Raw genomic sequence first — 12,097 nt, 5'->3', positions numbered from 1 at the left:
TCTTTACACAGTCTTCATTGTACTGCCTGATCTGAGCAATGGTCGGATTTGCTCTCAAGGGAGGTGGCTCTGTGTCTTTTTAGACAACATTCCACAGGTCATGTGCCTGCAGGTATGTCCTCATTTTCACAGCACAAATATTTTAGTTTTCACCGGCAAAAATAGGTGGTGGTGGTGGTGAGAAGCTCATATTTGCAACAACTAAAACAAACCAACAAAATAGCTCCTGCTTCTTCCTTTCAAACATGAGTCAGCCACAAAACAGTACACAACCAAGGCCCTCAAAGACAACAAACTTTTAATACCATTTGTTAAGTTTCAATCAAATGATCAATGAAAACAAAACAAAAAAATTTGTGTTTGAAAGCTTAAAACAGAAGCAAAATCGGATGAACAAATTGAGAGAACAAGTTGGCAACTCTCATTACTTGAAAAGTTCAAATTACATGTACATAAGTAGAAGAATTACATAGAAAGAAAACAAAGCTTGCTTGTGCAAGTATCTAAGCTATAAAATCAGCATAATCACAACATAAAAGCTACTAAATCAGCTAAGCATCTAACTAATCCTTAGCAAATACAAAAGGTTACATTGAAACAACAAAAGTCAACATCACATGGACATGTCTATCGAATTACTCCTTGGACAATAGCATGCTGCAGCTGTGATGCTCGGTCACTTGCTTGCTCCTGCATGGTTGCATGGTTGCATGGTTGCATGCATGTTGCTGGTGTAGTTGCCACCTTTGAACACACTTTCTTGAGTAGCACTGTAGTCGTCTTGTTGACTGCATCTATTTTACTGTTTGGTGGTCAATTTTTGGTTGCAATGACATAAATAGCAGCATAAATAGTGAATAAGGATGATGCAAGAATGTTACCTTTAGCAAGAAAAGAAAAGTGGACGTTGTTGGTGGTGATTAAAGTTGTTTTGTCTAAGGTCTCAACTATTCCATTAATTATGAGTTCAGTTCTTGATTTTTTGGTTATTTTAAGTAGTAATTTTATTTTTTTATTTGAAGATTTTATGTAAAAATATGAAAATTCAAAAATATCATTTTAATGTTCGATTGAGTCTTAGTTCGAGTGGCATGGGCATTGTTATCAATGACAAAGGCATGGGTTCGAGTGCATTGAAACGCATTATTCTCCTATTTATGCTTTAAGGAAAAGCTAGAAGTAGTTATAAGTATTATATTGCTTCGAAAAATATGATTGAGCTAATGACAAATGTATATAGAGTATAGTAAGAAATTTTAAAAAGAAATATATAAAAGAAATAGGCCCCATGATAAATTTATAACATTACTTGTGGAGTTAAAATATGCATTACTAGTGCACTAAATATTCACTGAAATGTATATATTGATAATGTATTGAATACAAACTCATTTTTTACCAAATTTTCTCACATTTGTTTAATAAAATATTATTTTTTTCTTTACCAAATTTGGTGTGTCATAATTTAATATAAATTACTTAGTTGTTTTAATGAAACTCTTTTTTATTCACTTTTACCTAGAAATTCTCAAAATCATTTTATGAAAAATTTTCAATTTTGAACTAAACTTATTATTATTTGGTACATTAGTAGTGGAAAATTTTAACTCTACAAATGAAGTTGAGATTTTATTATGTGTCCTTAAGTTGCATTTAAAAAATTAAAAATAAATAAATAGAATATTTGCCAAAATCTCAACCTCGCTTGGGAAGTTAAAAGTTTTCAGCACTTAGGTACCAAATAATTATCCCTATTATTATTATTATTATTATTATTATTATTATTACTACTACTATTACTATTACTATTACTACTTTACCTACTCATTGTTCTCTATAAAACCATGTCCTCTCACTAGCCAATTCTTTATAAATCGAGAGTAAACAAAGTTGAAAGAGTCCATTATTCCTCTCTAATTCCAATCAATGGCCTCTGAAATCTCCGGTATCACTGAAATCACTGAAATCTCTGAAATCATGCAAGAGAGTTCTATAGATGATGTTAGATCTAGCAATACTTCTCTCATCTCTAGTGCTAATGACACTATGAAGAATTGCTCTAACATTAATCAAACTGCAAATCATAATAAGGTAAACTATTAGCCAATTTAAATTCCTCATAATATATGTATTCTTTATATAGTAGATTATTCATGTCAAATTTATCAATTTTTAACCCTTTTTTCTTATTTTGTTAAGATTCTCCATGTAAATCCATGCAAGGCCGAATCAATGGTTAAAATTCGACAAAATCTGGTGATACTTTTAACAAAGAATTTCATTTCAATTTATCAACTTTTTATGTTTTTGTGTTTTTTTTTGTCTTTTTTAAGGAATATCGTCAGGGAAATTATCGAAAGAGAAGTTTGACTGAAACTGGTGAAGAAGAAAACGGAAGAAACATATATTTGAATCTTGAGTTAACTCCGATAGGTTCGCCCCCAAAAGATTGTTTATCTACTAACCAATGTTTGGATACCTCATCGACATCACCAACGGCAACGTCACGCATGCTTCCGAATCAACAAGATTCTTCTGGTGAAGAAGTTGAGTTCAACAACACAACACCGGAGGAACCGTCACTTGTTGTGATGGGTTGTTCTCGTTGTTTTATGTATGTGATGGCATGTGAAATCAACCCTAAGTGTGCCAATTGCCGAACCACTGATTATCTTGTGGATGTAATTCATGATAATCCCCCTAAGAAACCAAGGAATGTTTAGTTTATTTTAATTTTAATGTTGTCCTCTATAAGCAAGATGTTGCTTTATTAGGCTTTAATTTTAAGTGTTGTTTTAGGTTTTAAGTTTAATGTTGTTGTCCAAACTATATATGTAATGTTTGGTTTCTTTTAATGTTAATGTAAGTTTTAGTTTTAATTTTAATTTTAATGTTGTTCTCCAAATTATCTCTTAAGTTTTAATTTTAATTTTGTTATCTAAACTTAAATTGTTGTATCACTCCTAAGTGTAGGATTAAATTGAAAAATTAAAAAAAAAAGAATTGAACTATAACATAACTTGATCCTTTTAGAAAACGAAGGTACATTGACAACTTGGTTGCAATTTTAATTTATTCCAAGTGAAAAATAAAATTCTTGATGGTTTCGAAACTTGCAAATATTGCCAAGACAATTCAAAGCAGAAGCGAAGTTAGATTTTTTTTTTGTGGCAAAATTAAATTGTATACTTTTATAATAGTACAAATGCAATTTCACCATTTAATAGTCTATATCTTTATAATTTTAAAGGATTAAATCAAAATTTTATTATTTTAGGGATAAAATGTAATTTTACCATTATTAATTTAATATTTTATAAATTATAAAGGAGTCTAATAAAAAACTTTCTATTTTAGGAGAATCGGGCCCCTACCAGCATACCTGGCTTTGTTAATGATTCCAAGATGCAAAAACTTTTTGGCATTGAAAGCAATTTAAGTTTTAAGATTTGCTCACTTTTTAAAGTTAACAATTTATGTTCTTGTTTTATTGTTATTTATCTCTAAATAAATAAATAAATTAAATATTTTTCTAGTTTCATTCTCTATCCACTTCATTCTAGTAAAAAAAGTTAAATATTTCTTTTATTTTTTATTTTTTTAAAAAATTGATTTTTTAATTTTTACTGATGTGTCATCACCACATCAACAACTATTTTTGACATGTAACGCCACATCGACATTGTAACAATCAAAGATGAAAAACATTGGTTAATGGGCTTAATTGATACAATTTGAGAGTTTGAAGGCTTAATTGAGTGTGTATTTTGCAAGGGGTTTAATTGTTTTTTTGGCCAAAATTTAGGGGCTTTTATACCCCTTTAGCCTTTTATTAAAAAATAAGTTTTAGAAAATGATTTAAGAAAATTTGTCAAATAACATAAAATAGTTTAGGTAGAATTATCCAAACACTAGAAAGTATCAATTTTTCTAAAAAGTCAATCCATTTTCTATAAATCATTTTCGAAAAGTTGTTTTCAATAAAACAAATGCAACCTAAAAGCTTTCTCCAAAATCATAAGAAATAAAGAAACTTGAATAAAATTTGAAGAACACCGCTTCAATTCTAAAAAATTGGCCTTTTGATCGTATTTAATTAAAATACATGGGACTAAACTCATTCTTCAAGATCAAGTCTAGAACGTCCTTAATGTGGAATCATTAATCTAATATCAAGTCTTGAAGATCCTTAGATCAAAGCTCTCCTAATTTGATTGTATCAACATTGTTAGAGTTATGTGACCTGAATCCCGTTTGATTCGGCCTGAAAAGTTTGAGGTGCAACTCACTTGTTAAAGAAATAAAATAGAAGGCAAAATAGAGGATCTGTGGGGCCGAAGGACCGAGGCCGTAGCCCGCCATAGATCCCCATCCACCACTAAACTCAACTAAGGGTACGGGGGCAGAGCCCTCGCGGTACAGACCATACTGCACAAGTTGAATCCTTATAGGATTATACTTTTTCTATTAGAAATTGATTATAATAGGTTGTTTAACCCTTAAAATATGTGTAGTGGAAAACTTCTTGTATTGTTGTTTTTCAACATTAGTGAAATTCTCCTCATCTGCCCATGGTTTTTCTCGATAAGGGTTTTCCACGTAAAATCTATGTGTTCTTATTTTTCTTTCTTATTGCTTTGTGATCATTCCTACTATCATTATCGACGGATAGTATAACAAACACAAAGGAGGTTAAACTCGTTCTTTAAAATCAAGTCTTAACTGCCCTTAAAGCAAACCCCGTTGACCCAAGATTAAGTCTCGAAGACCCTTAGATCAATTCTCAAGCAATCTCAAGCAAATAACCCTCCAAACCATTCTCAAGATCAAATCTTGACGACCTATAAAGTTGATTGCATCTATCCAAAATTAAGTTTAAATAACCCTTGGATCAAAACTTCATTGTATAATTTTTTTTTATATATTTATTTAATATAGAAAAGGTAAAAAAATCATAATAATTATATTTATTATTTTGTAAAAAGAATGAGTAGTTTAGTCATTTCTCAATAGAATTTGTGTTCAGTTGACTCCTGACATTAACTCAACCAAAATAGTATAGATGCATATAAGTAGAATTAAGACTTGCATTAAAAACAAAATTCTATAAGATAACAATTAAATTGATACTAATTAAGTGTGTAACAATAAAATAATTATAATTACTAAATTTATGTGAGTGTAAAAAAATTATGTAACAAATATATATAATAAAAATTCATTTAAAAAATAAATGACGTTGAAATGATAAAATTAAAAGTTTGATATTAATGTGACTTGAGTTCAAATCAATGTAATCAGTTCTGGTCCGTGCACCGTTCTAGTAATAAACTAGCGCAATCAACTCCCTTTTTCATACCAGTTAAAATTCCAATCTATTTCGTTTAATTGGGGTTACATCAGCTCGAACATTGTGCACCAACTAATGCATGAATAATATTAAAAAAATATAAAATTTCTAACTTTTTACCATTATGGTAATAAATAATAAAAACTTTTATCAAAATATTGTGCATAAGTTGGTGCATGAATATTTTATATTAGAAATTTATTTAATATTATTCGTTTGATATTTGTAAATATTTTAGTGATATCCCTACTAAATTGATGTCCAGTTGATTTACAATTAAAGACATAATATAAATATAGATAGATAATAACTCCGTACAAAAATGTTCAAATTATTTTATTTTTTTTTGAAAGGATTGTTTAAACTAATCCTATCTACATAAAATCATGTAAGTAAATATTATATTCTAGCTATTGTGATATTTTATTGGGATAAAACTCAAAATTGTTCATAAATTTTGATTTAATGTGCCATTTGATACATCAACTTTGATTTAATGTAATTATACACATGAATATTTAATTGTGGTTGAAATGTATCCTTGAAATTCTGATTTTTTATTCAATTATACAAATTTAAAAAAATAAATACATCAATTTATTTTTACATTGGATAAATATAATTATTTGTGTATGTAACATATAAACGTACGATTGTGTTACATCAATAATGGTGTTGATGATTTATGAAAATTGAATCAAATCAAAATTTCATGTATAAAATTGAACAAAATCAAAGTGTATGTTTAACATTACACATTAGACCAAAATTCATGTACAATTTTGATATTTATCCTTATTTTATTTGAATATATATTTATTGATATAATTTTGATACAACCACCCATAACCCTTGAACCGAAATCTTTCTATACTGAAAATAATATCAAGCCGACTAAATTAAAACTCAGTTGACTATTTAAATATTCTATATTAATGGTCACACTATTTAAACTGAATGGAAATTTGTTATTAGAAAGCTAATATGCATAAAATTTTAATAAAAATAATTTAAACTCTAAATACTTCAATATTCAGAAAAAAAGAAACATTTAAGCGTAAAAAGAAATTAAAAAAAAAACAAAGAAATGATCATTATAATCAAGGATGAAGTTAGAATTTTTTTTTAGGGTAATATTAGATTGTACATTTTTACGATAATAAAAATGTAATTTCACCATTTTAATAGCTTATGTCTTTATAATTTTAAAGGATTAAATCAAATTTTTATTATTTTAAGAAGCTAAAGTGTAATTTTATCATTACTAATTTAAATTTTTATAAATTATAGAGGGGTCTAAATAGAAAATTTTCTAATTAAAGGGAGTGTGGCCTTGCCAACCTCTTGACTTCGCCATTGATTATAACGCCCTTTCCAAATTTTTTTCAAAATGATGTGGAAAAAAATAACGTATAAATGAATTAATACCTCAATAAAAGAAAATAAGCTAATATTAGAAAATAAAAAAATAGTAATTAAAAGGAATATTGTTATAATATTAATATACATTAACTCAAATTAAAAGAAAAATCTCAAATTAAAAGTTAAAAACATGAACAAGAAGCATTATTTAGAAACATCAGGATTTGAAATCCAAAAAAAAATTATTTCAAACATTAAATTCATTGAAGAGATTTAACCTAATTTGAAATAAAAACAAAATGTTTACAGAAATTATAGTAAATAATTTATTGCAAATAAAAAGTTGTAACTGTAATTGTAATTAATGAGAGAATCACAATATTAAAATCACATTTAAACTCATTTAATATAAATATTATTATATTGTAACTGAAATTGAATGGGTATCAAACCCCATGTATTAATTTGATAATTAAGAGGTTCATCATCTTAGGTATGGGCTGGGTTTAAGTTGCAACGCAATTATAATTTTAACTTGATTAGTATAGGTATTATTGTCAATGTAAGATGATGTAGGTTTAAATGCGTTGAAGTGTATTATTCTCCTATTTATAAATAAATTGATAAATTATTTGGGATGAAAATTAAGAAAAATGATAACGCCTAAATAAAGTAAAAAGGTTACACTGAATTAATGGTTGTGTGTAGATGTATTTATTATAGTAACTGCTAATTAGGATGCAGTCTAAGTTTACATCAAATTTCATCAAATTTCAGTTTAAGTTTTATGTGCATCCTAATCAAATTTACATTTTTGTTAATTTTACACGTAAATAATTAATTAATATTTTAAAATTTTAAAAATTATTTAAAAATATATAATTTTAAGATTTTCGAAAATTTTAAGATCTAAAATTTGAGCTTCACCTGAATAATAGAGGGATAGCAGGGGTTGTGGCACTCCCCAAAGAAAATGACAACTTTATTTTCCTTAGTTCCTTTAATTTTTAAAAATCATAAATTAGTATAATGATAAATTTACATTTTAGTTCTTTTAAAATTTTTATTTATTTTTAACTCCTAAATATTTTTTGATTTTTTCAATTTTAATTCCTCCAAAATTAGTTATACAATTCGATATTTATAATGATTGATTCTAACAATGAAACCATAGTAATGAGATTGAAACGCTTTCTTTTGAACAAGAATAAATGCAGTCCATTGAAGAGTAAGGCATGGTGACGGTGGGGAAAGAAGACGTTAATCCTCTACAAATGGGAATTTGCTGTTTTTATGTCTGTTTGTGTAATTACAACGGTTACTAATATTTCCCTTTTTGGATTTTTCCTTCAATACATTAATGCTAATAAAAACCTCTGATTTCATTTCACACTTGTCACCTTTATATTGTTTCAGTTTCTATTCCTTTTTTTCTCATGTATAATTTTTTTAAATATTTTTTTAAATTATTAATATAAAAATAACGAGACATATAAATATATGTTTGAACAACTATAATGTAAAATTCAATCAATATAATATATAACTGATGAATAATTAGACAAAATTTATATAAGGCATATGCACAAGGTAGAGGCTAGGGAGATCCACACCGTATAAGATGGTGGGGCCCAAGGTGGGGGATGGAGACTCACATATTGCAATTGCTAATGGTGGTGGGTCTTGGGGCATACAAATAGAGTGGGAGGGAGACCCACACATTATAATTGTAGATAGTAAAACTTGAAGTCAAACCTTTAATATTCGAGATCTTAACCTTTGTCAACTATACTAATAGTTTATATAAATTGGTCTCGTAAATCGAATTAATATCGTAATTTAATTTTAAAAGATAGAAAAAATCACATATGGGTGAACATACTTTTACTATAAAGACTTATCAAATTAGTCCATCTATTATTAAATAAATTAATTTAGACATGTAATTGTTAAAAGGATGAAATAAGACCAAATTTTAATAGAGTTAACATTTATTGTTTAATAAAGTTTTATTTTAAAAGCTCTTTTATGTTTCCGCAAATGAAATGCTTTTTTGGAGTTAAACTACAAATGAAAAGAATATTTTTCATATTAGTTTTTACACATAAATGTTAACTCTGTTATAATTTGATATTATTTGATTCTTTTTAAAAATATAACGATTCAATTGATCCATTTAATAATAGAGATACTAATTTAACCTAATCTCTGTACTAAAGAGACTTCACATGTACTTTCACCCCTATATTATGTCACATTTATGATGTAGTTGAAAGTAAAATCTTTAAACAAACAAATATAATTTTATAATTGCAAGTTCAATTTTTGAACGTTTGGATATTTTAAGTAGTGGTTTTTTTAATTATTTAAAGATTTTATGTAAAAATATGAAAATTTAAATATATCAATAATAATATTTATTACTTTTTTTATAAAATAAATTTTAATTATTTTTCTGTCCAATTATTTTATCAAACCAATACAATCAGAAGCATTATAGTAGTATAGATTTAATATATTGTTAGTGTATAAATATATGGGAAAATATTTGGTACATTATTAATAGAGTTTAAGATTAGAGGGTTGACAAGTGTCCTATAGCAGTATGGTAAAATATTAAAAAGAAATATTTTTAAAAAAGAGACATGATAATTTTTAAAATCTGCTTATGATAAAAAAATATAGTACTAGTATACCAAATACTAATCCTAAATATATACGCGAAAATGTTAACTACATAATGTCACCTATTCAAAGTTTAATTAATTGTATTTATTTTGAAGGTTTTTTGAATGAGGTGTTAAGGATTTTTTTTAAAGATGTCATCATGTGATTAAAAGTTTGGTGTATATATATTGATAAGAGTATGAAGTACAAACTCATTTTTAACAAAATTTCTCACATTTGTTAATGAAACTCCATAGTTGTTTTTAATGAAACTCCTTTTCTTAATTACTTTTAATTGAAAATTTTTAAAAAAATTATGGGAAATTTTTAATTTTTAACTATAAACTTGATTACTATTATTATTTGGTATACTGACGATGAAAAATTTTAACTTCACAAGTAGGGTTGAGATTTTGCCTTGTGTACTTAAATTGTATTAAAAAAAACAGAAGATGTCAAAATCTCAATCTTACTTATGCGTTACAAATTTCCATCGCTGTATAAAATAATTACTCCTATTATTATTATTATTATTATTATTATTATTATTATTATTATTACCTACTCATTGTTCTCTATAAAACCATGTCCTCTCACTGCTCAATTCTCTATAAATTGCGAGTAACCAAAGTTGAAAGAGTCCATTATTCTTCTCTAATTTCAATCAATGGCCTCTGAAATCTCTGAAATTAAGCAAGAGAGTCCTATGGATGATGTTAGATCTAGCAATACTTCTCTCATCTCTAGTGCTAATGTTACTGTGAAGAATTGTTCTAACATTAACAAAAGTGCAAAGCATAATGAGGTAAATTATTATCTGATTTAAATTTCTTATATATATATATTCTTTATATAGAAGATTATTTATATCAAATTTATCAATTTTTAACCCTCTTTCTTTTTTTGTTAAGATTCTCCGAGAAGTCTGAGTAAATGATTGAAATCCAGTGAAATCTGAAGATACTCTTACCAAAGAAATTCATTTCAATTTATCAACTTTTTATGTTTTTGTGTTTTTTTTTGTCCCTTTTTTTAAGGAACCTCGTCAAGGAGTTGCTCGGAAGAGAAGTTTGACTGAAACTGGCGAAGAAGAAAACGGAAGAAGCATAGATTTGAATGTTGAGTTAACTCCGCCAGGTCAGGCCCCAAAAGATCGTTTATCTAGTAACCGATCTTCGGAGGTCTCATCGACATCGCTATCGGAAACGTCACGCATGCTTCTGAATCAACAAGACTCTTCTGGTGAAGAAGTTGAGTTCAGCAACGCAACACCGGAGGAACCACCACTTGTTGCGATGGGTTGTACTCGTTGTTTAGTATTTGTGCTGACAAGTGAGACCAACCCTAAGTGTGTCAATTGCCAAACCCCTGATCATCTTATTGATGTACTTCATTATAATCCCCCCAAGAAACCAAAGCATGTTTAGTTTATTTCAATTTTAATGTTGTCCTCCAAACTATATAGGCAAGATGTTGCTCTCTTAGGCTTTAATTTTAAGTTTAATGTTGTTCTGCATAAGTAAGTTGTTGCTGTTTTAGGTTTTAAGTATAAGTTTAATGTTGTTGTCCAAACTATATATGTAATGTTTGGTTTCTTTTAATGTTTGTACTAGGCCAATTTCGGCCCAATCTCATTTACAAATTAAAACTCCATTTACAAAACACTAAACCCCTTAAAACCCAAACCCATTCACACTTTTACAAAACCAAATACTATTAGCCCAATACCCTAAACTAACCTACCCTAATCCAAAAACCCCTAACCCAATAAGCCCAGTAAACAAAACAAGCCCAAACCAATAACAAATCCCTAGCCCAAGACCAGAATCGGGAAACCCTAGTTCCACTTGTTCTGACACCAGCCATCAGCCCCATACCCTGGCGCCCCAGCTCTCCATGCCACCATGTCGGCCACCACGTACGCCACCGTGCCTCTGAGGGTCATCTGACACCTGCAAAGTGAAGCAAGCACCAAGACAGAGCAGGCGACAAGGAGCAATGGCAAGTAACTTAAAAAATGTTGTATAGAAATGGCTATAAAGGCCAGATCCGAATGTAATATGGGGGGGCTTCTTTTTTTTATTCGGCAGTAAGAAAAAACACAAAAACAAGAAATAAAACACTCCATTTTCAGAGTCAATAGAGTGATTTCAATCAGTGTTTAAAGATAGAAGTAGCATTCAGACAAACAAAAAAAAAACACCAAGATCAACAAATCAAAAGCTAAAATCATAACCGACCTAAGGTGACTGTTTTTTTTCTTTTATTTTAATTTCATTTTTTGGTCGATTTCATACACATATATATATCAAAAAATATAATAAAATAATAGAATAAATAACAAAAAAATAAAAAAAAATTTACCTTTTTCGGCCACCGCGTGCGGTGGCCGGCGCCGGCGCCGGCGAGCTTCCGGTGGCCGTCCGGTGACCGGCCCCTGGCCGGATTCCCCTCTCTTCTCTCTTCCCTCTCTCTTCTTTTTTTTCTTTCCCTCTCCGCAAATGATTTTTTTGGTTATTTTAGGCCTTATATAGCCCTCCAAAATGACGTCGTTTTGGGGGCTACACTTAAGCCCCGAAACGACGTCGTTTTGGCCATGCCCGACCCATCCGACCCGACCCGCTAGAGGATCCGCGTGTTTTCGTTTGAATGGGATATTTATGCGCGCAGTCCTTCCGCTTTTCTGATGCTTCACAATTAAGTTTTTTATGGTTTTCA

The 12,097-nt window shown here is 28.8% G+C and overlaps 2 protein-coding genes across 3 annotated transcripts; both read left to right on the top strand.

Moving 5' to 3' along the window:
• Nucleotides 1-1,890: 1,890 nt before the first annotated feature.
• On the top strand, nt 1,891-2,873 carry LOC107933289 (protein GL2-INTERACTING REPRESSOR 1). Of its 2 annotated transcripts, none has more exons than XR_001693594.2 (2): nt 1,891-2,091; nt 2,200-2,873. XR_001693594.2 is itself a non-coding variant. In XM_016865460.2 (2 exons), exons 1-2 carry the CDS (start codon nt 1,927-1,929, stop codon nt 2,721-2,723), a joined length of 555 nt encoding a protein of 184 aa, XP_016720949.1. In that variant the 5' UTR covers nt 1,891-1,926; the 3' UTR covers nt 2,724-2,873. The 2 variants fall into 2 exon arrangements, 1 of the variants encoding a protein (XP_016720949.1); XM_016865460.2 differs by having other exon boundaries at nt 2,334-2,873.
• Nucleotides 2,874-9,979: 7,106 nt separating this feature from the next.
• On the top strand, nt 9,980-11,500 carry LOC107933283 (protein GL2-INTERACTING REPRESSOR 1). Its single transcript, XM_016865455.2, has 2 exons — nt 9,980-10,184; nt 10,417-11,500. Exons 1-2 carry the CDS (start codon nt 10,047-10,049, stop codon nt 10,804-10,806), a joined length of 528 nt encoding a protein of 175 aa, XP_016720944.1. The 5' UTR covers nt 9,980-10,046; the 3' UTR covers nt 10,807-11,500.
• The last annotated feature ends 597 nt before the right edge of the window (nt 11,501-12,097 follow it).

The sequence above is a fragment of the Gossypium hirsutum genome, chromosome A13 (genome assembly GCF_007990345.1).
Source record: "Gossypium hirsutum isolate 1008001.06 chromosome A13, Gossypium_hirsutum_v2.1, whole genome shotgun sequence".
In the NCBI taxonomy this organism is placed as follows: Eukaryota; Viridiplantae; Streptophyta; class Magnoliopsida; order Malvales; family Malvaceae; genus Gossypium; species Gossypium hirsutum.
Note: the sequence above shows the minus strand (reverse complement) of the source record. Positions and strands in the feature narration are given on the sequence as shown.

What these genes read in the sequence shown, in the direction of transcription:
- LOC107933289 (XM_016865460.2), top strand. Translation starts at nt 1,927, where the DNA reads ATGGCCTCTGAAATCTCCGGTATCACTGAAATCACTGAAATCTCTGAA. An exon ending in AAACTGCAAATCATAATAAG is followed by an intron (nt 2,092 to 2,333) that starts GTAAACTATTAG and finishes GTCTTTTTTAAG; the next exon opens with GAATATCGTCAGGGAAATTA.
- LOC107933283 (XM_016865455.2), top strand. Translation starts at nt 10,047, where the DNA reads ATGGCCTCTGAAATCTCTGAAATTAAGCAAGAGAGTCCTATGGATGAT. An exon ending in AAAGTGCAAAGCATAATGAG is followed by an intron (nt 10,185 to 10,416) that starts GTAAATTATTAT and finishes CCTTTTTTTAAG; the next exon opens with GAACCTCGTCAAGGAGTTGC.